Source organism: Drosophila obscura, unplaced genomic scaffold (genome assembly GCF_018151105.1).
Source record: "Drosophila obscura isolate BZ-5 IFL unplaced genomic scaffold, ASM1815110v1 contig_189, whole genome shotgun sequence".
NCBI lineage: Eukaryota > Metazoa > Arthropoda > Insecta > Diptera > Drosophilidae > Drosophila > Drosophila obscura.
In genome coordinates this window covers 1,995,432-2,017,912 of record NW_024542777.1, presented here as the reverse complement: position 1 = coordinate 2,017,912, position 22,481 = coordinate 1,995,432, and the positions used below count along the sequence as shown (strand labels likewise).

General features: G+C 45.8%; 5 protein-coding genes across 6 annotated transcripts; 2 read left to right on the top strand and 3 right to left on the bottom strand.

Annotated features, from left to right (window-relative positions):
* Positions 1–1,860: 1,860 nt before the first annotated feature.
* LOC111073209 (glutamate receptor 2) lies at positions 1,861–4,409 on the bottom strand. The gene is made up of 5 exons (XM_022365418.2): positions 3,790–4,409; positions 3,389–3,728; positions 3,039–3,232; positions 2,677–2,978; positions 1,861–2,622 (listed from the first exon to the last, which is right to left on the bottom strand). The coding sequence occupies exons 1-5, from the start codon at positions 4,258–4,260 to the stop codon at positions 2,007–2,009; spliced, it is 1,923 nt and encodes a 640-aa protein (XP_022221110.1). The 5' UTR covers positions 4,261–4,409; the 3' UTR covers positions 1,861–2,006.
* A 691-nt stretch (positions 4,410–5,100) lies between these two features.
* LOC111073239 lies at positions 5,101–5,964 on the bottom strand. The gene is made up of 2 exons (XM_022365459.2): positions 5,563–5,964; positions 5,101–5,497 (listed from the first exon to the last, which is right to left on the bottom strand). The coding sequence occupies exons 1-2, from the start codon at positions 5,612–5,614 to the stop codon at positions 5,169–5,171; spliced, it is 381 nt and encodes a 126-aa protein (XP_022221151.2). The 5' UTR covers positions 5,615–5,964; the 3' UTR covers positions 5,101–5,168.
* A 1,352-nt stretch (positions 5,965–7,316) lies between these two features.
* LOC111073197 (phospholipase B1, membrane-associated) lies at positions 7,317–10,006 on the bottom strand. 2 transcript variants are annotated; one of them, XM_022365404.2, is made up of 4 exons: positions 9,795–10,006; positions 8,665–8,865; positions 7,787–8,584; positions 7,317–7,709 (listed from the first exon to the last, which is right to left on the bottom strand). In XM_022365404.2, the coding sequence occupies exons 2-4, from the start codon at positions 8,851–8,853 to the stop codon at positions 7,434–7,436; spliced, it is 1,263 nt and encodes a 420-aa protein (XP_022221096.2). In that variant the 5' UTR covers positions 8,854–8,865; positions 9,795–10,006; the 3' UTR covers positions 7,317–7,433. The 2 variants fall into 2 exon arrangements, with proteins under 2 accessions (XP_022221096.2, XP_022221097.2); XM_022365405.2 differs by having other exon boundaries at positions 9,836–10,006.
* Positions 10,007–15,992: 5,986 nt separating this feature from the next.
* LOC111066769 (ADP-dependent glucokinase) lies at positions 15,993–17,963 on the top strand. The gene is made up of 4 exons (XM_022355611.2): positions 15,993–16,633; positions 16,692–16,856; positions 16,912–17,638; positions 17,702–17,963. Exons 1-4 carry the CDS (start codon positions 16,278–16,280, stop codon positions 17,951–17,953), a joined length of 1,500 nt encoding a protein of 499 aa, XP_022211303.1. The 5' UTR covers positions 15,993–16,277; the 3' UTR covers positions 17,954–17,963.
* A 781-nt stretch (positions 17,964–18,744) lies between these two features.
* LOC111066768 (delta-1-pyrroline-5-carboxylate dehydrogenase, mitochondrial) lies at positions 18,745–20,559 on the top strand. The gene has a single exon (XM_022355610.2). The coding sequence runs from the start codon at positions 18,748–18,750 to the stop codon at positions 20,455–20,457; it is 1,710 nt and encodes a 569-aa protein (XP_022211302.2). The 5' UTR covers positions 18,745–18,747; the 3' UTR covers positions 20,458–20,559.
* Positions 20,560–22,481: the final 1,922 nt, after the last annotated feature.

The window sequence follows — 22,481 nt, the reverse complement described above, 5'->3', positions numbered from 1 at the left end:
CAGTAATGCATAGGTATCTCTCTCTCCCTTCACTTGTGCAAGTATCCAGTTACAAGTACAGATAATGACCCCCACTAGAATCTTGGTGACCTTTGAAGAAGTTGAAGCCAATTCCAATACCTATCCGGATTGCCAGATAGCTTGACTCCCCACGAGGCAATCATTTTGGCACTTAACAAGATACTTAATGATCTGGTATCCAATGCCAATAAATGAGGAAGCAACCTTAAAGTGGAGGATGAGAAAATTGCTCAACTCGAATCCACATCCGCAGGTAGCCTCCAGCCGAGTGCAGGATGAACCAGTCTGGGGACAATTTGAGTGTTCGTGCGATTGAAGTGCTATTACTTACCACTTAGAGATTGGATTATTAGACAATAATACATGTTAAGCTCTTTGTTTATATATTTCGAAGAACTATCTGTTCATTATACCCGTACTATGGGGTATATATATATTCTTGATCAGCATCAATAGCCGAACCGATATAGTCATGTCCATCTGTCCGTCCGTCCGTCTGTCCGTCTTGCTTGACGCCTAGTTCTCAGAGACTGTGAGAGCTAGAGCAACCAAATTTTGTTTCCAGGCTCATGTGATATCACACTGAGTCAAGTTTGTTTCAAAATTTGGCTACGTCCCCTTCCGCCTTCACAAAAGACAAAAATCTGTGGCATCGACAATTTTGACGATACGAGAAAATTAAAAGCGCAGTATCGTAGAGAATGACCATATCTGCCGAATGCCGAATCTGGATCAGATTGGATCATTTTAAATTTAAATTTTAAATATTTTAAAATTCTATACGAACACAAAACATGGGTACAATTAATATTAATAGTACTAGTAGACCTAAGCAAGTAATAGGCCAGAAGGCGATTGGATTCTATTACACAAATATAGTTGTAGGAGACATGCACTGCTGACCTAAATAAATATGCAACAAGCAGCAGGAAGGATACGTAGATAAAACCCAAGATAGGGGTAATAAAAAGTGCCTAGTGCCAATTAAGGACGTGCTAGGCGGTTTCTTGGGATGGAAAGACCGAACAAGCCCGAATTCGCAACTAAGGTCAGTACAACCTGATCAGACTGAGTACGGGTATAAAAGTAGAGACGCGTCCACAGAAGCGACTCACGCGTTCCTTCTCGTTTTATAGTTGATTCGCTTCAGTTTCTTTTAGCTAGTCAATTAAAACATCTGAAGGGAAATGCAAAAACTGAGATATATTTTTCTTCTATTTAACTAGCGGACCCGGCGAACGTTGTCTCGCCCCATTTTAACGCAGCGAAGATCAGCGTAGAATATTGCGCAATCGTATTCGAAAGCAGTGCGATTAAAGTTTACTGGTCGAATTTGAGGTGGTAATTATTCAGCGCGAACCTGTGCAATATGGGCACGTCTCCATTAATTTTCTTCTGCAAGTTCCTCTTGCGTTAGATTAATAGAGACATTCCGATTACTTATTTCACGACGTGTATTATTACTCAATTGAATAATATCTCGAGTTTATAACTAATCTTCCTCTATGACAATTGCCTCTTCGCCTAGTTCCATAAAAGAAGCAAATACAAAATCACCTCTTCGCGATCGTAAGTTGGTTTTTCCAAAATTTTCTGTCGTAAAAACATTCTTCTGGCAAATACGAACAACTGAATACAAATCTAAACCAAATCTGCCCTGCCGTTCTCACGTGATGATGCACTATACACTTTTATCTCTCAATTTATATATATACAGATTTCTTTCTAGAGTATCAGAGTCTCACAGTCCATGCATGTGGAAGCCTTCATTCCCATTCGTGATGTTTGATTCTTCCTAGCCTCAGTTAATAGAAAATTGAAATATTGCGCAATACGAGTAGGTGCAGTTTATTGGAGAACTCTGTAAAACGGCACAACATCCGATGTCTACGTACATTTTGTATATTTTGTGTGGAGGTTAATGGTGCAGTTAACAAGATCCCATCAAATATATGTGTTTACTCGTAGCAGGTATATAACCTTGCCTACTCGGTGTAGGTGTATTGAAAGAGCGCTGCCGACGGCGATCGGACGGGAACCAACTGACTCTGGCCGTCTGGATTGCGAAAGACGATGTAGTCACGGCCGTTGATCAATCGTCTAACCCCGCCATCGGTCGATGGGTCGTTCCCGAGAAGAACCCCGTTGCCCTGGCCGACGGCACGTCTCCAGCGATGCCGAGCATCTGCAGCCACTGCACCATGGCCGCCGTTGAAAATGCTCTGGTAGGGCGGTGGAGGAGTGACATTCTGGCCCTGGGTGGAGGTGCCCAGCAACTGCTTTTGTCCGCTATCCAGGCGCTGCCAGCCCCTCAGCCAGCGAGATGGTTTTATGGATTGGCCATTCGGAGTGCGTCCGATGCCGTGACGGGCCCACTTGTTGGCCTCGTGGCGACTGTTCACGTACCGGAAGATGAGCTCAGTGCTGAAAACGGCCAGAGATGTGGCGAATCCGGCCAGCATTATGTAGTAGGTCATCATCAGGTCACCGTTTCTCAGCTGCCGCTCAGTGCCGCCCAGGTCCTGGGGACATATCTCTGCGCTGGGCAAGTCCTTGGCCGACAAATGCTTCACAATGCCCGACTCCACCAGATTGAGTAGTCTGCAAATATGAAAATGCTACAGTCTGTACATCGTCTGGCTGTATCCTACCCACTCCGGATCAAAGAGCTGGCTCAAGTTGGACCCAATGGGATAGGCGAACGTGCGCTTCTTCTTGAGGAACGGCTCCCTGGCCATGGCAAAGGGGCAGTGGATCTTCTCGTCGCTGTAGCTGATTGTCTTGCGGTACAGATAGTCCTGATACAGCATTATATTGATCGCGGGTCGATCCCGCACAAACACATATCCATTCCTCTCCACGTAGTTCTGGAGATTGTACGTGTCGTTCGTCTCCTCGGAGAAGACCGCATAGTTGTTCTGTATCATCCGATTCAGCATGGACAGCGATTCGTTGGTCTGCAACCAAAGGGGGCATGTCGTATACACAATTTTGACTTATTTTATCCATTGAGTTACCGTTCGAATGGCGTACTCGACCCCACCACCCCGCATCGAGACAAAGTGCTTGTTCTTCACCAAGATATCGTTGACCGTGTTGTAGGGCAGCGTGAACTTGGAGAGGGTAAGGAAGGCCGTCAGGTTGGCCGTATAGAAGGACGTCAATATCGTGATGAATATCCACCACGTGGCGAAGAGAAGCCGGGTCGAGTCTGCAATGCTTTTTTAATGAATTTAATGAAACGGCAAACGCGACCAGAGCATGCAACCTCATGAGTTGTGCCCCCAATGGGTTCTTAGCGATTCCTATCGCGATTCTGCGCTCCTGCACTTTGGCCTAATTGCAGCCAAACCGAGCTGGCACTCACCTGCAATGGGCGACAGGGTGCTGCCCTGTTTCATTAGCGCCCCATACACGAACCAAGCGCAATGGCCCAACGAGTACGGATGTTGAACGGCGTCGCCCGTCAGGCGATTCCTCAGAATGATCAGCACATAGATGATGGGTCCCACGGCCAGCAGTGAGACGAGAATCAGTATCCAGACCCAGAATTCAAAGGGTGCCAGCAGGCCGGAGCCACTGGCCGATTCCCTCGGCCGCTGCATCACCATTATCCACTCGCCCTCGTCCAAGGTTGTTGTCGAATAGTAGACGAAGGTTCTTTGGTCCGACAGTGAGGGAATGAAGGCAGCTGCCAGATCCACAAGCTGTGGAAGGAATGCGGGCGTCAAGGGTGTCAAGCTGCCAGATACAGATACAGATACTAACACTGCTGTTGACCATCTCGATGAGACTGCGATCAAAGTCGACGGGCGAGCCGATGATGTTGTCCTGGGGCACGAACACCTCGTACGTAAAGCTGAACTTCTCCTTGAGGAAATCGATGATTTGAAAGGAGACCCCATGACCGATGCGGGTGCCATTCTCCAGTAGCTCCGTATAGCTCAGCGGATAGTCCTCGAGGGTGGCGATGCGCAGGTGCTTGCCTTTGATCCAGTCACGCATCTCGCGCAGCTTCTTCTTCTTGTTGATAATCGTCTCCAGGGTCTCCACGGGCGTGTCGTTGTCCAGGCCGACGTCATTGGCGGCCTCCACATCGAGGGGGGGCATTTCGGTGGGCATGCTCATGCTGCTGCCATCCTCGCTCAGCTGGATCAAATTCGCGGGCAGGGACTCGTTCAGAGCCGGACAGGCAGCGCACAGGGCCGCTGCCACAAGAAGCTCAATCCCAGTGGCCATCGATGCGAGATGAGATGCAGTTTTCCGTTCGTGGCTGTTCGTGGCTGTTCGTGGCTGTTCGTTGCTTTTCTAGTGGCTCAGCTTTTTGCGCTTCCTGGACATGCTGGGTTCTCGGCTGCAGTTGCGTTCCGGGTGTTCGTCCCAGCGCCGTGGACCTCACTGAAATGGAAAGTGCTTCGCTGTGGACACCGTGAATTACAGTGTTAAGCCACGACCATTGGATTGGTATGGTATGGTATGGTATGGTATGTAAATATAGCCCATGCATGCATCGACCCACGGCAAATACAATTAACAATAATGACAAGTGCAAACATGACAGTCAGCAATAACCACTCAACCTCCACCGCCCCGACCCGCCCCGGCCCTTTACTTTGTATGCAGATTGGAAGTTTTGATTAGGCTCCCCAACTCGGGCAGGAGACATGTGGGCCTTCCCAGGGGTCCCATATTGACACGAATCGAGCTAATGAGCATGAGCCAGCAATCGCCCGCCAGCAGCCTAAGAAAATATTGTGTGTCGAAATATAGTTCAAGTCCAGCCAAAATGGGCTATGGATTACGAGTATGTTGCCATTGTCTGAGCCCAATTACTTACCCATTCAAGGGCATGGGTGCTTCTTGGGGCCGCAACAGAACAGACTGTCCCCAATCGACTGTCTCGAATTGATTTTCCACTTCGAGCACGAGTATATTGGGTCCTTTCTCGAAGATTCGACTGTGTTGGTCAAAATCTTCCGAAACCCCACCAAATTTCCCTTGCATCCAATTCCATTTGCTCTTTGAGCTGCGATCCGAAGGGAATTTCATTTCGTTCAATTTAATTCCCATTTCCCCATTTTATATCAGAGCCAAATCGCAGTGTCCAATCATTTTATTGTCGTTGCCTCTGTCCACACCATCAGCTATCAGCCAAAGCGCCCATTACCGTCCAACATTTCACTGCTGGCGCCCGTTCCCAAGGCATTTTGACTGCACTTGCAGTCCTCGCCGCCGTCGACGCGTCCCTTCCCAGAGGTTAGAATACGCACGCCCTCGGCGAATTTGGGGAAGCCGGACATGGTCTCTTTTATGGTGGTCATCATCACAGGCAGATACATAAAGAAGTCCTTGAAGTGGCCCACAACCGTGTGATAGTCCACCGATCGTCCGCCGCCAGAGTGTTGATAAGTGTCCGCATCGATCTCATTCCCCCCCATCGCAGATGTATAAGGCAGGCCGCTGCATTGCTGCAACACTGTCAGAGAGACATTCTCGTAAATACACAAATGTTCCACAAAGCCATAATGTACTGAACCTTACCCAGCACGAAGGCGATTGCAGCTGCTTGGTATCTTTGCTTGTCGTCTCTCATGGCGAAGAACTTTCAGCAAATGTGCAACTCTGGGAAAACGACATTGTGCTTTATAACATTTCGGTCTGCAGCGGTAAGCAGAAAATTTCAAGAACTTTCCGTCAACTGGCTGCTTCGGGTTCTCCCGTGTCAAGGTGAAAATGTTGGCACAGACCTGGCCCAGTCCGAACTTGTTGCTGAGCTGTTCGTTCTGCTCATTCACCTGCAGTTAGGCGGCCTTCTTGGAGATCACCTGGAAGATCACCAGGTGCTGCGAGCAGAATCTTACCAAGCAGAAATTCAAACCAAGACCGTTTCGGCAGCCAGAAATTAAACAAAATACTAGGGCTGCAGAAACAACACAAGCGCGCTTCACAGCACTGCAGTAAGTATCGATGGCCCATAGAAAAATGAAATGATGATTGCGAGAGGAATCTTGATAATGAGGTAACGAGGCATTTTCTCCAAATTAATATTTTTAGCAGATGTCTTTTTGTAATTTCTGGCAGTTACGTTATCTTCGCAGTGAATGGCAATTTTCCTATCGATATTTACTCGTTTTGGTTCAGCCACAGCCCTACAGGTGGCGCCACTATGAAATTGGCGCAAAAGCAAATATTTTTGAATAAATAATCTCTCTCGCGGACTCGGTCAAACGCATATAATTTGAATAGATTCGTGCAGCAAATAAATAAAATGTCCGGATTCCAGCTGAATCATGGCTTGACAGCGGCATTCATTAAAATGGGTCACCAGTCCTCGCGTTTAATTAATACTATTTGAATTAGATCTCACCGAGAACAGCTCCAGCTGTATTTATGGTGCCAACCACAATTAGTTGATCCAGTACAAATACTATAAGTTGAGATAAATTACGTAGAACTTGAACTGGCCGGCCATGCCGCGCTTCATCTATAGGCAACAATGTACGAAGCCTCATGGGAAGAGCCAAAGTTGGGGCACAAAAATGTGCGAGAGGAATGCCATTAAAAACCACAGCACATGCACACACGCCCACCCCCGACTCAAGTTCAAAGTCAATGGCAATGCAGCGGTCTGACCTTTACCTCTCCGACACATTCTCTCTCTCTCTCTTGCTTCTCATTTTCTCTTTCACGCTCCCCCCTTTCGACGGTGTTAATTGTTATTGCTTTTGTGCACTGCCCAGCGAAACCGTTGAACGGTGCGGATGGGTTAATAGGGGCGCGCGGGGCGATTAGCACGCAAAAACACGTACGAAATTGAGAAATTCAATGTTTCATAAACAGCAGTCAGCGCCGACACCGGCTCACAAAAGTAAAACAGCAATTATGAGCGAGCTTTATTGATGTTCCATGCGAAATAAATTGTAACAGGTTTCACGACGCGCCCCACAGTGCGGGGAGAGGCATGTACATACATACATGCATATGTGTGTTGTGGGGCGTGTGTCATTCAGATGGGACTGACTACCAGACTACCAGGCTTATTGTCTCATTATTATGGATCAAATGTATTCGATAGGAAACTTCCATCGGAGTTGGCGCCGCTCTTTCTGCCAAAAGAGATCCACGTGCATACCGTTTACGATACGGTAATCTGCATATTGCCCCGCAAACATCCCCATCCCCATGCCCATTCCATCGATCATCCGCTCGTGGATTATTAATAACCTTTTTTGTTCTGTTTGATTTTGTGATTCGCAAAGATGTGCAATTTCTCATCGAGACATTTATCATGGCGCTAATTTAAACTACAAATATATTATATAAGTGTAAAGCATATAGAACATAAGAATATGGAAAGAAGACTTAGGCGAGATATCACAGGAAATTCACAGGGGAAAGCACATTGAGCTAGATCAGATCACAAAGTCCGGGCGACTGTTCTCCCGGGTTATGAGGAAGGGACGCTGCTCGCTGGGGCAGTGGAAGGTCTCAAAGAGTTGGGTGGCAAAGCCGCTCTTCTCGCCCGGCAGCTCGAGCATGTTGTTCCAAATGGAGTTGGCCGCAGCGGCGTGGCCCCGTTGACTGAGATGGAAGCAGTCCTCGGAGAAGAAGCGCGTGTCCGTCATGCCGGAGCGGGTGCGCGGGAAGTCCTTAAACTGTGAGAACGGCTGCACGTTGATTGTGAAGGTCTGAAAGGGCAATGCGAAAACAAAAACCATTGAAACCAAAGTCAGGGAGAAGCTCGCGTGTGCTCATGCTTTCTCACCTCCGTATTGAACTCCTCTCTGTTGGCAATCTCCGAGTCCTTGGCAATCCAACGCCTCATGATGCCCTCCAGGTAGTCCAAGCGACCCTTGCCCTTCCCCATCAGGCAGGGGCACTCGAAGCGCAGAGTGCTGTAGCAGGCGGGTGGGAGGCCCGACAGGCTGGTGAGAAAACGGAGGTTCGGTGCCGGCACCACATTCAGCATGAGGCGGGGCACGTTGTCCCGGAGGTAGCGATAGGTCTTCAGCATGTTCTGCTCGTGCCACTTGACCGTCATCTCCGGATCCGGATAGTAGCAGATGTCGGTGCAGAAGTCGTTGTTCCCAATGAAGAGGGTGATCAGCTTCCAGTCGCTGGTCATGTTCACGTTGGGATCCCGCTGCATTCGCTTCACCAGAACCTTAGCCATATACGGCATGTCCCTGGACATGGCTGCCAGCTCGGCCACATCGAAGCGGGACGTCCGATCGGTGGAGAGTCCATCCTTGATCGCATACCCGTACAGGTTCGGGTTGAACTCCTTGAGGATGTTGGGCAAGGTCAGATACTTTCGCCAGTCGTACTGTCCCCCAATCGACCACACCACGCCGCGATTCTCCACGGTCACGTGCAGCAGATTGGTGGCAAAGATGCCGTTGCCAGCTGTCAGCGAGTCGCCCATTGCTCCGATTACATCGATGTCCCCCGGTCGCAGGCGATTCACGCTCGTCGGTCGCTCCTCGCTGCGTCTTCCAGGCCCGTGCTCCGCATCACAGAACTGCAGCAGGGCCCGAGTGCGCGGATTCGATTTTTGCGTTTTCTAGCAGACAAAATTGAACAGGCCAATCCGTTAGTAGAATAAGGAGAGAGTATTGGCCCATACCGGAGCTATGGACTTACCCCTGCATTTCGCACGCGCTGCACGTTCTGCATATCGTCCCCAGATCTCCCTGTGAAGGCAAGGCCAAGCAGACGCAACGGCCGGTAGACATTCCTCAGAGCCACGTCCAATGACGTGCGCTGTGACGTCACACAGCCGAGAGCGATCAGGAAGATCAGAGCAAAGACTGGCGTCCCATGCGACGACATCTTACCCGACAGCTACACAATGGGAAAGGAAGGGAAGGGAAGGGAAAGAGTGAGATAAATGTATGTGTGTGTATGTACATCAGTGTATGTGGCTACACAGTGGCTAATGAGGTCTGTGAGGCTCGTATTATATCGGCTTAACTCTCGATTTCTTTGGTGACGTCCTCCAGTGTGAACCAGTTCCCCCAGCCGAGCCGCGGCATTACACAGAAGTCAGAGGCGTCTTCAGTTTATTCACCTTTCTGATTTGTTTTTTGTTTTATCTTCTTTGGAATGAATTTGCGTCTCAGCAGACAGCTGGACCGACATATTTGAACATTTTGGACTTAAATAATATTCACTAAATTATGCTAATTTATTGCTTTCGTAAAAAATCTCTGAAAACCACACATAAATAATTATTTATGATATGAGTAATCCATTCGGGCATTTAGCTGCGAATCGAATAGGTGCGAATGGTGTTTTAACAAAATAGTTTGGCGATGACAATTATATTCTTAAGATGGGTTAATTTCGTGGCTTTGTCTGGGCTCCATTCACTGTTAGCCTCTAATTGATCTTGATCTTGCGCGCAGAACTATCAAGTCAGAGATTCACCAACAAATTATATAAATTGTGTTGGCCTGCAGGCGGAAGTGTCGAGGAATAGGGAAACCGAACAAGAACTATATACATGCGACAGACGCTAGAGAGCGTGCCAAATCCAGTTGTGATAAAGATTGATTTAAATTTCGATTTCATTTAACTAAGCGAAACTGCTTCCTTGCAGCACAAAGCGAGCACAAAACCGAAACAAAAGACTTAGGAAACAAACGCAGACAAATAGAACAACATGAAGAGATATACATATATACATACAATGTACCTCTATTATACATATGTACGTATGTACATATATCCGAAAACCACAAACTTTAGTTATGACCACGAGAGTGCTTTACCTTTTAAGACACAATCGTTGGCTAGATCACGTTTCACTCACAGATCCCTACACCGATCCGTACTTCTGCTTCGGTAAATCTTGCAACTGTCACACGAACACCAATTGCACAATTACACAAGAGAGAAAAGAGCAAAGAAATTTATCAATATTCCAGGGCAGAGGCGGAGTGAGCGTCCGGCTCCGTCAATTGCTTAGAATCAACTGCTTGGTAGAATTTCCGATTATGTTGATTTTATATGGATAGAGCCCACAGGTCCCCAACGGACAGCACAGACGACTGCGGACGGCGGACGGCAGACGGGCAGACGGCAGACTACGCATAGAATAAAATGAAATACAACTAAAACAAAACAGCAAAAGCAAAAGCAACAACAACAATCGCATACGAAACACGCGAAAAAGAACAAAAGCAACGTAAAACGAGTATTTCCGACTAACGAATACCCCTGCTGCTACGAATACAAATTTAAGAATTCATGTAGAACGAATACTCAGGAGCTACATCAAAACTACAGGATATCCTGCATATATATGTACAGTGTACACACATATGTTGCATAGATTCACACGAACAGAATATACCCTGGTGCCGTACAAGCCCCGGGGTATGCCCCCAGGTAGCAACAACAAGTATTGGCGGTGTCTGAGAGCCAGAACACAGACCAGCCGGTTAATGCTGAGACTGACTGAGAAGCGTTAAATTTGTGATATTCACTTTCGTTCGGCTGATAAAAATAGTGTCCAGACCAGACAGAAATCGAGTCCGGGCAATACACTTGTCATGCGTGATGGCCTCTGCCCGGTCCCCGTCCCGGCAGCGCCATCTCGCCAACTGATTCCGATTCTAAACTGCAAACGACAAGTCATCGTGTGTCTCGTGTCTTCTTCTTCTTCGCCGTGTTACGGGATAAAATCGGACATTTAAGACTTTGAGCTTGAAGCGAAACTGTTATAAATAGAAACGGGCAGACTTTGGTCCAGGTCTCAGAAGTAATTTATAGACGCTAATTGGCTCATGCGGATGGGGATGGGATGGGGATTTTTTAAATATAAGCCCTTCGGCTATAAAACAGAAATGAATAAATTTGCATTTTGCATTAGCGACAAGAGAGGGTAAATCAAGAAGTAATGGGCAATGGAAATATATACGATCTCTATGGGAGGCTATAAAAGAGTATTTATTGTAATCAATTTTGCACGTGGGGGAATCGTACTACTCGTACTTAATATCCACAGAAACTCGTACATCCAGAGAAGCCCAGCCCACCTCAAACACGCGCAGCGCAGATAACACTTCCTATACAAGGCACACCACCCCACCCACCCTCCGGAGTCCGGACCATCCGTGCCTAGTGCAATCTTGGATTAACCTTGTGTCAATCCAATAGAGAGAAAAAACGAACAAGAAGAAGCAGCAGCAACAAGCAACAAGCACCAACTTGTTATGTATAAAGCGACAGGCAGGCAGGCAGGCCCAAGCAACAAGAAGGAACCGTAAAAAACAGAAGAGAAAGGCCAAAGCCTCGAGCACCGAATTTTAAGTACCCTTCCCATCAAAGATGCACACATAGATTATCTAGTGGTCCCAAAGCAACACATAGCTGGTACCACAACTTGCAAAATTTAACAACAATTGGCTGCGAGCAACATTCGGCTAAAGCAGCCTAATGATTTGTTAAACCCCATCCTGGCGGTTGCCCTTTACTTCATCTAATGAAAAGATCTGCTGTACCCTCCGCAAGGGTATGAAACAGCAACAACAGCGAAGATGTTGCTAGTCTGTGACGCAGGAAGACAGCTTGTTGAAACGTTGTCTCTTCAAAAGGTAATGAGATGTTATGGAACCTCTTCGCCGATTTTAGTCTCATAGCACTTCGTCTTGAAGATTCGTTAGTTGGGGCTTAATCGAATTTTAGCGGTTTCTCAATGATTGATATGCACATTCTACAATATTAGGTGTGCCTCAATAAGCTATAGAATTATCCAGTTTCTCCCTAACCAACTTTGCACCCAAATTCAAATCCCATGCTCTTTAAATTTAGTCGATGAGTATAGAAGCGAAAGAATTATACTAAGCTGGAACGCCATCACCGTCTCTTTGAGCAACCAGAGGTGCAGCCCGGCAGGATATACTATATACATACACCGGAGTGACTGATGAAGAAGATGAAGGCCCAGTCAAGCACTTCGCGGGACACAGCAGTATGAGTAAGCATCATCATATTACCATTAGATATTTATTCATACAACTTATTAAACTTTTTTGTAGAATTACCAAGACAGATAAATCATTGGAATCCGTTGAACGATACGAGTGTCTTATGGTTAAGCTAGGAGCCTGCTAGGCCTGCTAGGGCCGAACAGCTGGACGGACTAATTGAGGAGAATCTTAAAAATTGACGGCACGCGAGCGACGCTGCAATTCGATGATCCTTAACTTCACAACTGCCGATGGGGTTCTACAAATAGCTATAGACTTTGCCGAGAATATACATCGGTTTGGAGACTGGTGCAGCAACAGCCTACAGGAGGGCAGCTCTCCTGTGGAGCTGCGACTGATTGAACCAGCTGCGATAACGCTGTACCATCTATATTTAATATGCTAAATGTTAATTTATATACACAAAGTATTCACACCATTTTTTTCACACCAACAAACGAGGGATATTTACAATAGTTGAGCCTCAGCACCGCGGATGGACAAATAGTGAAAAATCGTTCCATCAGTCTTCGAATCTGCGTCAGCTCCTGGGATATAAGCTCTTGGTTCCGAACGGTAGGTTCTTTGAGCGACAACACAGCTGCATCCGCCTCGTCCATTATACGCCTCCACGTGTTGTCCTTATACGATTATACGCTTCTATCTTGTGTAGCACCTTCTCCACATACCCGTGCTCTGCTAAGGTATTGCGCAAACGTTTTACGTCCAACAGGCATGGGTATTTTGTGACAGCGTAAACCATGGAAGAGTCATATTATCAGAATTCTCATCGGAATTTGTATCAGCTTCTGGCAATCTTCTCTTAATATAGTCCATCACCCGTATAAGGGAATATGTACTGAATTTTGTCGCTCCAATCGGTACTGGAATCGGTTGCTTCCTTTTGTATTATAGACAATATAAATTATGCATATATAATGTATGCATAAGATACTCTATTTCTGATCTGATCTTTACCACCGTCACATGAATCGTTTTAAAGCTACTACCGTCAGCAGATTGGGTAGCAATAACTAAACCGATCCACTTATTAAAACAGCAATGCTCTTTTAAAAGATATTTCAAAACGAATAAAAAAATTTTATATTTAACACATATATATGTATATATGTTTGTAAATAACTAAATACTTATAGCTGGTGTGAATTCTGGAAGGTTCCACTCGTCCATAATTAGATAAAAGGGACCAAATCCCTTGAGCACATCAATATCTTCAATGAAAATTCTTTCAATGTGTTTTTTCTCAAAATAATACTTTCCATTTCATCCATTTCACTAAAAATTACTTGCGATCGACGACTAATTCTGCACACTTTCGATAGTATCGCGCGGAAAACTTAAACATTTTAATTGTAATTGACTAGCTGCAATATCAGACGAGAAGGAACGTGTGAGTAGCTTCTGGGGACGCGACTCTACTTATACCCGTACTCAGTCAGTATATACATTTTTGAGCTTATGATTTTTTAGAATTTTAGAATTTTTTTTGCTACATCTGTAATTTACATCTACTATGTATATTATACATCTAACATGTAGATACTACATGTACCATTTAGATTCTACATATTTTTCGCTAGAGGGAGCTCACGCACTGAACGCGGCAGAGTGTGCGAGCGAGAAAGAGAATGAGTAGCGGGTTTCTAGCTGAAGTAGGCGGCGGAAGCAACTGAACATTAATTTCTTCATTCTGGCTATAATTATGATCCGATCTGATTCAGATTCGGCAGTCTGGTAAATATGGTCATTTTCTACGATTCTGCGTTTTCAGTTTAATCGTATATGGGCATATCCGCGGGTCGCGAACGTACATACGTTCGCACGCTTTTAATGCACAAAAAAGATAGAAAACAAGAACATTCCAAGACTTTTTTACTGCGTTTCAATAGCATTTTGTTAGCTCTATGCTAAGTGCAAATGATGGGGTTCATCGAGTTTTAGTTTTTAAAATAATTTAAAACGAGAAGGAACGTGTAAGTCGCTTCTGGGGACGCGACTCTACTTATACCCGTACTCAGTCAGTATATACATTTTTGAGCTTATGATTTTTTAGAATTTTAGAAAAAACAAAAAAATTTACATTTTTTTGCTACATCTGCTATCTACATCTACATATACAATGTCTATTCTACATCTAACATGTAGATTGTACATGTTCCATTTAGATTCTACATCTCCTCCGCTAGGGGTTGCTCGCGCACTGAACGCGGCAGAATGTGCGAGCGAGAAAGGAATCAGTTGCTGGGTCGTTGGCAGGAGGGGGCAGGGGAAGCAACTGAAAATTAATTTCGTCATTCTGGCTATAATTATGATCCGATCTGATTCAGATTCGGCAATCTGGTAGACATGGTCATTCTCTACGATACTGCTTTAGCGTATCTTTAAAATTGGGCATGCCACAGATTTTCGTCCTTTGTAGGAGCGGAAGGCGAAATCTTGAAATACACTTGTAGCAGTGTGATATCACATGAGTCTGGAAACAAAATTTGGTTCCTCTAGCTTTTATAGTCTCTGAGATCCAGGCGTCAAACAAGACGGACAGACAGACATGGCTCTATCAACTCGGCTATTGATGCTGATCAAGAATATATATACTTTATGGGGTCGGAAACGTTTCCTTCTCTGCGTTGCACACATCCACTTTTACCACAAATCTAAAATACCCCTTAACTCTTTTTGAGTACGGGTATAAAAAACAAGTCAATCTAGGATTAAATCATAAATAATGTTTCAATGGAGCTTGGAACAAAACATTTAACATCAATTAAAAGAAATAAGGTATACAAAAGTACATACGCATAGAAGAAACTTGGTTGACCAGCAACACTGACGTCACATTTAGTCAACATTTACGTTTTATGCTTTGGCCGTTTTTGTTTGAACCTTTTTATGGAAATAATCCAATAAAAAGGACTTCTGAAAACTTGCCAATCTCGTAGAAAATTTATGTATCTATCGGATAAAATTATTTGTTTAGGGCTGAGAGGGCCAACTATCTAGTAATATTAGACTGAATATCAAAATTTACGAATTTCATATCACAAAATATCATGGAATGGCAGCCCGCAGCAACTACGAATTGCACGAGTCTGGCAGCGCCACAAAAACGACGTCACATTCGTCTTATGTTGTTTTTGTTTGAACCTTAATATGTAAATAATCCAATATAAAGGACTTCTGAAACCTTGCCAATCTTGTACAAATTGTATGTATCTATCGGATAAAATTATTTTTGTTAGGCTGAGAGGGCTAAGAGGGCTAAAAGGGCTTAGAGGGCTAGTAATATTAAACGGAATATCAAAATCGAGGAATATCAACGTTGAATGTTTTGAAAAAAACAATCGATACTATCGTGATAGTATCGGGCTAAAATAATTATTAAAAACCCATTGAAACCTTTTAGGAACTTATCCATTGTAAAAATTAGATGCCACCTGTCGATTTGTTTACAAATTCGTCTTCGTATTTTATAGCAGCCAATCCAAACATATCACAAAATATCAACGAATGTAGCTCGATACTATCATGATAGTCTCAAAACCATCGATAGTAGAGGCTAGCAGTAAAATATCGATACTCTCGATAGTGCCCTCGATGGTTTAACACCTCTAGTGACTAGAGTAAGTACCATTGAGCGTCTCATTTATTCGTCAAAAAGTGAGCTCCAATTGGATTTGTATAATTCCAATACCGTTTGTGCACAATTGGGAAAAATCCCATACCGTTTGTGCACAATTGGGAAATATCGAATTGGAAATTTCATTTTCAATAGGAGAATTTCATATATATATTTAATATATATTTAAGAACCGCGCCGAAGTGGCCGGCAGCCTTGGTTAGCACGTGAAGCACGGGAAGAATATTCGTTTATCTGCTACGCTTATTAATTCTAAATTAAAATGTTAGAGGAAGACACATTGAGTGAATATTATTTATGCAATTTCAACGATGCAGTGCGTCGCCGCCCTCTTTGGTTTGACACCTTTAATAAGAAAATTAAGCAATAATTCAAGGACATAATCAAGTCATCCATGATGATCTAATCAAAAAAAAATAATAATAATAATAATTCAAGGATACTGAACAGTAGCAGAAAGGATAAGGATAACTGCGTCAGCATACACGTACGTTGAGCGTACTAAAAGTTGATAGGGAATATCCAATCTATCCGTGTGAAAAGAAACGCCGGAGGCCGGGCCGGACGGACACAAACCGGCAAACATTTTTAGTCAAACTTTTAACAAGTTTTGAGACCGAAATATGACGGCTATGCGGTACATGGGCTGGGTGACGGGCTGCTCGGTGTTTATAGCGCTTTTGTCGATTATCTGGCAGGCGTTTCTCACGCTGCACACTCTAAACAGGACAACAGTACTGCTCACCGGTCTCCTGGCCATCGAGAGCAGTCTGAAGAGACCCGCACACGAGGCCGCTCCCAAGGTGGCCATAGGGTACGGAGCCTGCACAGATCTGCATATCAACGCCACGGAGTTCCTAAACAGGTACTACCAAAGGCGGATCCCCGAGGTGACTACATCAGCCAGGGACGTCGTGAAAAGCGAAGACGAGCTGCTGCAATCCTTTGCCTATTACTTTCAAAACGGGGCTGCTGCGGAGTAAGTGCGATATTTATCCGAGATAGAGAGCATTTTTCCTAAACCAACTTCCCTGCAGGCGCGTGATGGCCAATGGAACTTTGTTCAAGCAATTGATAGGCTATGCCAAGGTGATGGACAAGGAGTGTATTCATTGGTACATGGGCGGCAATGCTCCGCTGATGGCTATGCGATTTTTCATGGAGGGAGCCGAAGTCTTGCTGGGCGCTCACATGTCCAAAAAGTATGTTATTTTCTAATCCAAAATAGTCGTGTAGGTAATGTTCACTCTCCCTCAGGCTGCGTCTCCTGCTGCCCAAGGAGATTCGGCTGGAGGGCGTGGAGATCCCCGACGATGACATACATATAATACTGGAGTACATGACGGGTGATGTCTGGGGTCCGTTTGTGGCACCCCGTGCCAATCGCTTTATAGTGCACAACGACAAGAACAATCCGCATATCAGGGCGGTGGAGCAGATGACGAATGCCCTGAAACTCTACCACCCCCAGTTGCTGGTGGTGAGTGGCCTCCAGATGATGGACATGTTCAGCTTTAATCCGGGCGAGCGGGAGAAGCGCCTGCAACAAGTGAAAATGCAGCTGACCAGCCAGCCCAGTGATACTCGGAATCACTTTGAGATGGCCTCCTATGTCGAGCTAAAGCTGCTGCAGGAGTTGCGTCAGTTTGTCCTTCCGTATGTGGACTCACTGGGCATGAACGAGCAAGAGCTGTCCAATCTGCAGCAGGTCCTGACCCATGGCCGCACCACCCTGGCAACCGACTGCAATCCACGCATTGCCCACACACTCGATCAAATGCGACAGGTTTTCATCAACTTGCTGGAGGATCACAGCGTGAAGAGCCGTAGCGATCCAAAGCGACGCAGGGTCTCGCGGCTTCATGTGCACACACTGGCCTACCAGGCCATCCTTACCATCGCCGACTCCCAGTGGAAGAACACGCGGGCTGCGGCGGCCAAGGCGGCTCTGACCGCGCATCGCTACGTCTGCAAGTCGCAGTTTGTGAGACAGTTTAGCAGCTCAGCTCGATTCTCCTTTGAACTAAAGCCAAATATTTCTTTTCAGATCAATCCGCAGTCGGTGCTGCAGGTGCTGGATGACAGCTTCGCCACGTCCATGCAGAAGAATGCGCCACGCAAGCGAATGGGTGCGGCCAGTCCGGTACCCTGCTGGAAGGAGTACATTCAATATGGGCGCGATCTGGAGCGCATCAAGGTGGAGATCTGTGTGGCCCCCGTCCTGGTTTGTCGCGAGGCCAGGAAAACGGCTGGAGCTGGGGATAACATATCTGCCTCGGGCCTGGCAGCGCAGCTCTAATGTATAACCTTAACCGTACAGCCACGAAGACAGCGGAAACGATGCGACCGTCAAGACTGCTTAGTATTTACCTTAAAACGAAACCTGCAATCCAAGACTCGAATAGAAAAGCATGGACTCAACCCCCACATCATACCCACAATGCATTCCCCTTGTTGGGTGGACCTAGACATAGTACTCGGCATATTTAGCACCTTAGTGACCTTAGAAAACGCGTTACCTTCACACAAATTTGACGAAATGCCCAAGCGAGCGGGCACGACACGAGAACAACGACAACCAATTTTGACAACATATCTAGGATGAGTTCTGCAAAGTGAGGGAGGACTAAACGCGAGATCCGTTTAGATTAGACTACATTCGTAAAGTACTACTAATCCTTCTCCAACCCAGCCCAACAAATCGGAAAGAAACCCAACCTAGTCCTAAGTTTGTGATTGTGAACCATTCCTACTTACAATTTGTTTTGCGCACCTGGTTTCAAGCCCAAAAACATGCATGCTGCCTGAGCAGTGCGCTTCCAGACCATAAGACACTTGTGTGATGCCATCTTTACAGACTTTATTCGCATGATAATTCCCTATTTTTTAACTCGTGCCTACTCGACCAATCACCTCTGCTTTGTTCGTGTGGAGCACAGTCTCAGTCAATCTGTCTTTCCCACAACTGTCTTACAATTGCGAAACGTACTGTTCTCACACTCTACACATGCACAGTACTTATTATATGGGTCTGGCGAATGTGTAATAAAAATTCCTGTTGAAAGCTTCAAATTGAAATTGTAAGAGTGAAAAATGCTGAAGATTGCCTTCATGGGACTCGTGCGAAGTCCATTACGCCGTCGAATGGGTGCAGCCGGGCTAAGCAGCGAAGTCATCAAGACCCTGGAGAAGGGTCGCACGCGAGAGCCACAGGCAGACTCGGAAGCGGATGGGGAGCCCAGAGTGAATATGAACGAGCAATTGTTGATCAACCATGCCGCATTCCAGATGGACCGGAAACCCCTAGAGGTCCCCACCATCGTGGGCGACGAGCAGATGTACACTATGGACAACCAGAGGCTGTCCTGTCCCCACGACCTGAAGCAGACGGTGGCCCAGATTTATTATGCAAACCGGTGCCAAATCGAGAGTGCGATCAAGACGGCATTGAAGGCGCAGGCAACCTGGAGTCTGGTAACCGTGGCGGACCGTCTGACCATCTGGAGGCATGCTGCAGACATAATCGAGGCGGATGAGTTCCGTATGCGGATGTATTTGATGCTGGCCCAGGGAAAGACAAGCGTCGACGCCGAAAAGGATATCCGGCGCCTGGTCACCTCGATTAGAGCCAATTCCGACTACTTGAAGCACTTGTCGCAACTCCGCTTCGAGATCCAGGGCGAAGGGCGTGTCTTTCCCAGCTTAAATCTGCGGCCCATGGATGGCTTTGTGGCTGCCATTGCGCCCTTCGAATCGGTGGCCCTGTCCGCCAATCTGGCTTTGTGTCCCATGCTCATGGGCAACGCAGTTCTGTGGAATCCCGTCCTGGAAGTGGCCCCCATAAGCTATCTCGTCTACCTGGCCTTCAAGGAGGCTGGTCTGCCCAAGGGCGTGCTAAACTTCGTGCCCTCCAATAAGAAACTCTTCCTAGACACCATCACCGATGCCGTGCACTTTGCCGGAGTCAATTGTCACGGCAGCGTCCAAGACTATCGCTACATTCACAAGCTGGTAAGCGATAAGATGCCGCGTTACATCTGTTTCCCTCGCCTGGTGGCCGAAAGTGCCGGCCAGAACTTTCACTTTGTCCATAGCAGTGCCAAGATGGAGGCTGTCTGTTCGGCCACCGTGGAAGCGGCCTTCAATTATGCCGGACAGTACGCCAATTCGTTGTCCCGCATGTACGTGCCATCCTCCATGTGGACCGAGCTGCGGGAACAGCTAATCGAAGCAGTGAAACGATTTAGGGTCGGCGATCCCACCCAGAAAGACACCAGAATGGGGCCCGTCATTAATCGGGCAGCCTACGAGCGAATGCGCAAACTAATGGAGTCCAACAAGGATGCTCAGTTTTTGTGCGGGGGCACCTGTAACGATAAAATTGGCTACTTTGTCGAGCCGACGATTGTGCGGACCATGAATCCGCTGGATCCACTGCTGAGCGAACCCCTGGCTGGGCCGTTGCTGCCAATATTTGTCTACGCCGATGACTCGTTTGCGGAGGCACTCAACCTGGCCGCACACCAGTCCAAGCACGCGCTGTCCGGCTCCGTTTTTGCCACTCGGGATGAGGTGATCTCGCATTGCTTGAACCAACTACGCATGGCTGCCAGCAATTTGTATGTTAATGAGCGTTGCACCGGCAGCTCGGGTGGACTAACGCCTTTTGGCGGCAATCGTCTGTCGGGAACAAATGATAAGTCCGGCTCTGCCTACTTCCTAATGCGCTGGAGCTCCCCTCTGCTGGTAGAGGAGACGGTTGACTCTCCCGTGGCGGCACCCACAGGATGGAAGGTTGCATGATAGCCAATTGTTTCTTTTCAATTAAAACAGCCCTATTTAACGCTTTATTTGAATTGTCATTTTGGTATTTTAAAAACTTTATGGTATTTCTTGATGCCAAAATTGAGCAAAAAGTATTTTATTTTATAATGGTATATACTGGTATTTTTTAACAACTTCCTGGTATATAATGGTTCGACTTGTTCACCTTATTCGGTTGTGAGCCGCATTTTCCTAACGGGAACCACTAACCATACAGTATATAGATGTGCCAGTTCAAACAACGAAAGTGGCGCAGCTGAGTTTGCTGTCCCAGCTCCCAGGGCCTTCGGCTCTGTGAGGAAGGAGGCATTCGGGTCGGGAGCTGGGCAATTCGGCATGCATGACTATGGCGGGAAGCGAAAGCAAGCTGAGCATTGCAAATGTATGGGTGTAAACATATAACATTTTTTATTGTTATATATTGAATTGATTTCCCACCCCCACCCATTCAGACCATTCCTCATTTATGTTGCGGAAGGTCAGTTCAGGTCGCTACATCAGCTTGCTGGCCACCCTCAAAACAAAACGAAAAACCAATTTCGGTTCAAGCGGCGAAAAATTGTAGAGCCCACACACACACTTTTACGTAAACTGAAATCTCAAGCAAAATCGTTTTCGGCAGCTAAAAATTATTCTATGCATACCATCATATATTTGGAGAGTTACACGTACACACATACATGCTTGCAGTCCGTCGGCTCGTGTCACGTCATCGGCCGAACGCGGTCATTCCGAGAGCCGAACGCCATCGGCCCCAGAGCTGAAGGAGTATGGAGCTACAAGGAGCCTTTACAAACAGTATTATTTCCCGCGGCTTAACAAAGGGTGCTCAACTTTTTAAATAGAAGTGGGTTAAGTCTCGTTTGATCACCGGATTGCCCTGGTTTTCTTAAATGGTAAATATTGGATCCCATGGTTCGTCACAAGCAGTCGACACAACCAATGATACCCTCAGGTGAAGATACCAACACCAACGAATTCGAAGACGCAGCACAGGTCGAAAGAAAGAAAGACGTCGACCGAAGAAAGAACGAAAAGCGAGAACTCAGCACACACGCGGCCAATCGACGGAAAGGCGCTGGCCAGGATTATAAAAAAAATGCTATATATATCTGAGTTCTCCCGGAACTAAATGAGTTCGATTAGATGTTCGCTTTGGAGTCAATCGGCAGTCCACCAGGAGTAATGTCGCAGTAACTCAGCAGAAATTAAACAATATTGGACAAAGTTCCTTATTTCGTTCCCGATAAAGTCCTCGTGAATCACAAATATCTTGTTACTCAGGATCCTGGACAGACTGACGCATATCCCAGCCTTAGATAGATCCTCACTCGCAAAGATTTAAATCCCCTGCTTAATAATTGTATCCCACAAACAGAACTATTAAATTTCTATATACTATGCGTATTTTTTACGATTCATTACAATCGAGTCATTATTACTTGGGCTTAAAGAAAAAGTTCCCCACCATTTGTAAAATTGAAAATGAAATCCACTGGTTTTGTTTTTCTTGCATCGGAAAGTGTCTTGGATCTTTTATACGATTTTTAATACGTTTTGTTTTTGTTTCTATATAATATTGAGTCTATATAGTAGGTAGATACATACATATATAATTATTATCAGCTTTCTTTCTGTTGTTTCCTTTTTTGATTAAATGTCAAAATCAAATTAAAATAGTGATGCGAGAATATGGAGTAGGACTTAGAAGCAAATACAATTGGCATCCTTAATGGTGCTTGCACTACTTCTCCTCTTCCTCATCCGAAAGGCACCCAAAAAAAACCCCAAAAAACAGCACTTCCAGAATAATTGATGAAGAAAGTTCCCAGCCAGAGGAGATTTGCCTGTAAACACGCATTGGCTTCTCATAGGCCATTGATCCTGTGAGCCAGTCCTCGCAAAAAAAAATACATGAATTACATATATGTACATATATATAGGTATGTGGTATGTATATACAAATTTCTCTAATAGAACTGTTTCGGAAGAAACCACTCTTC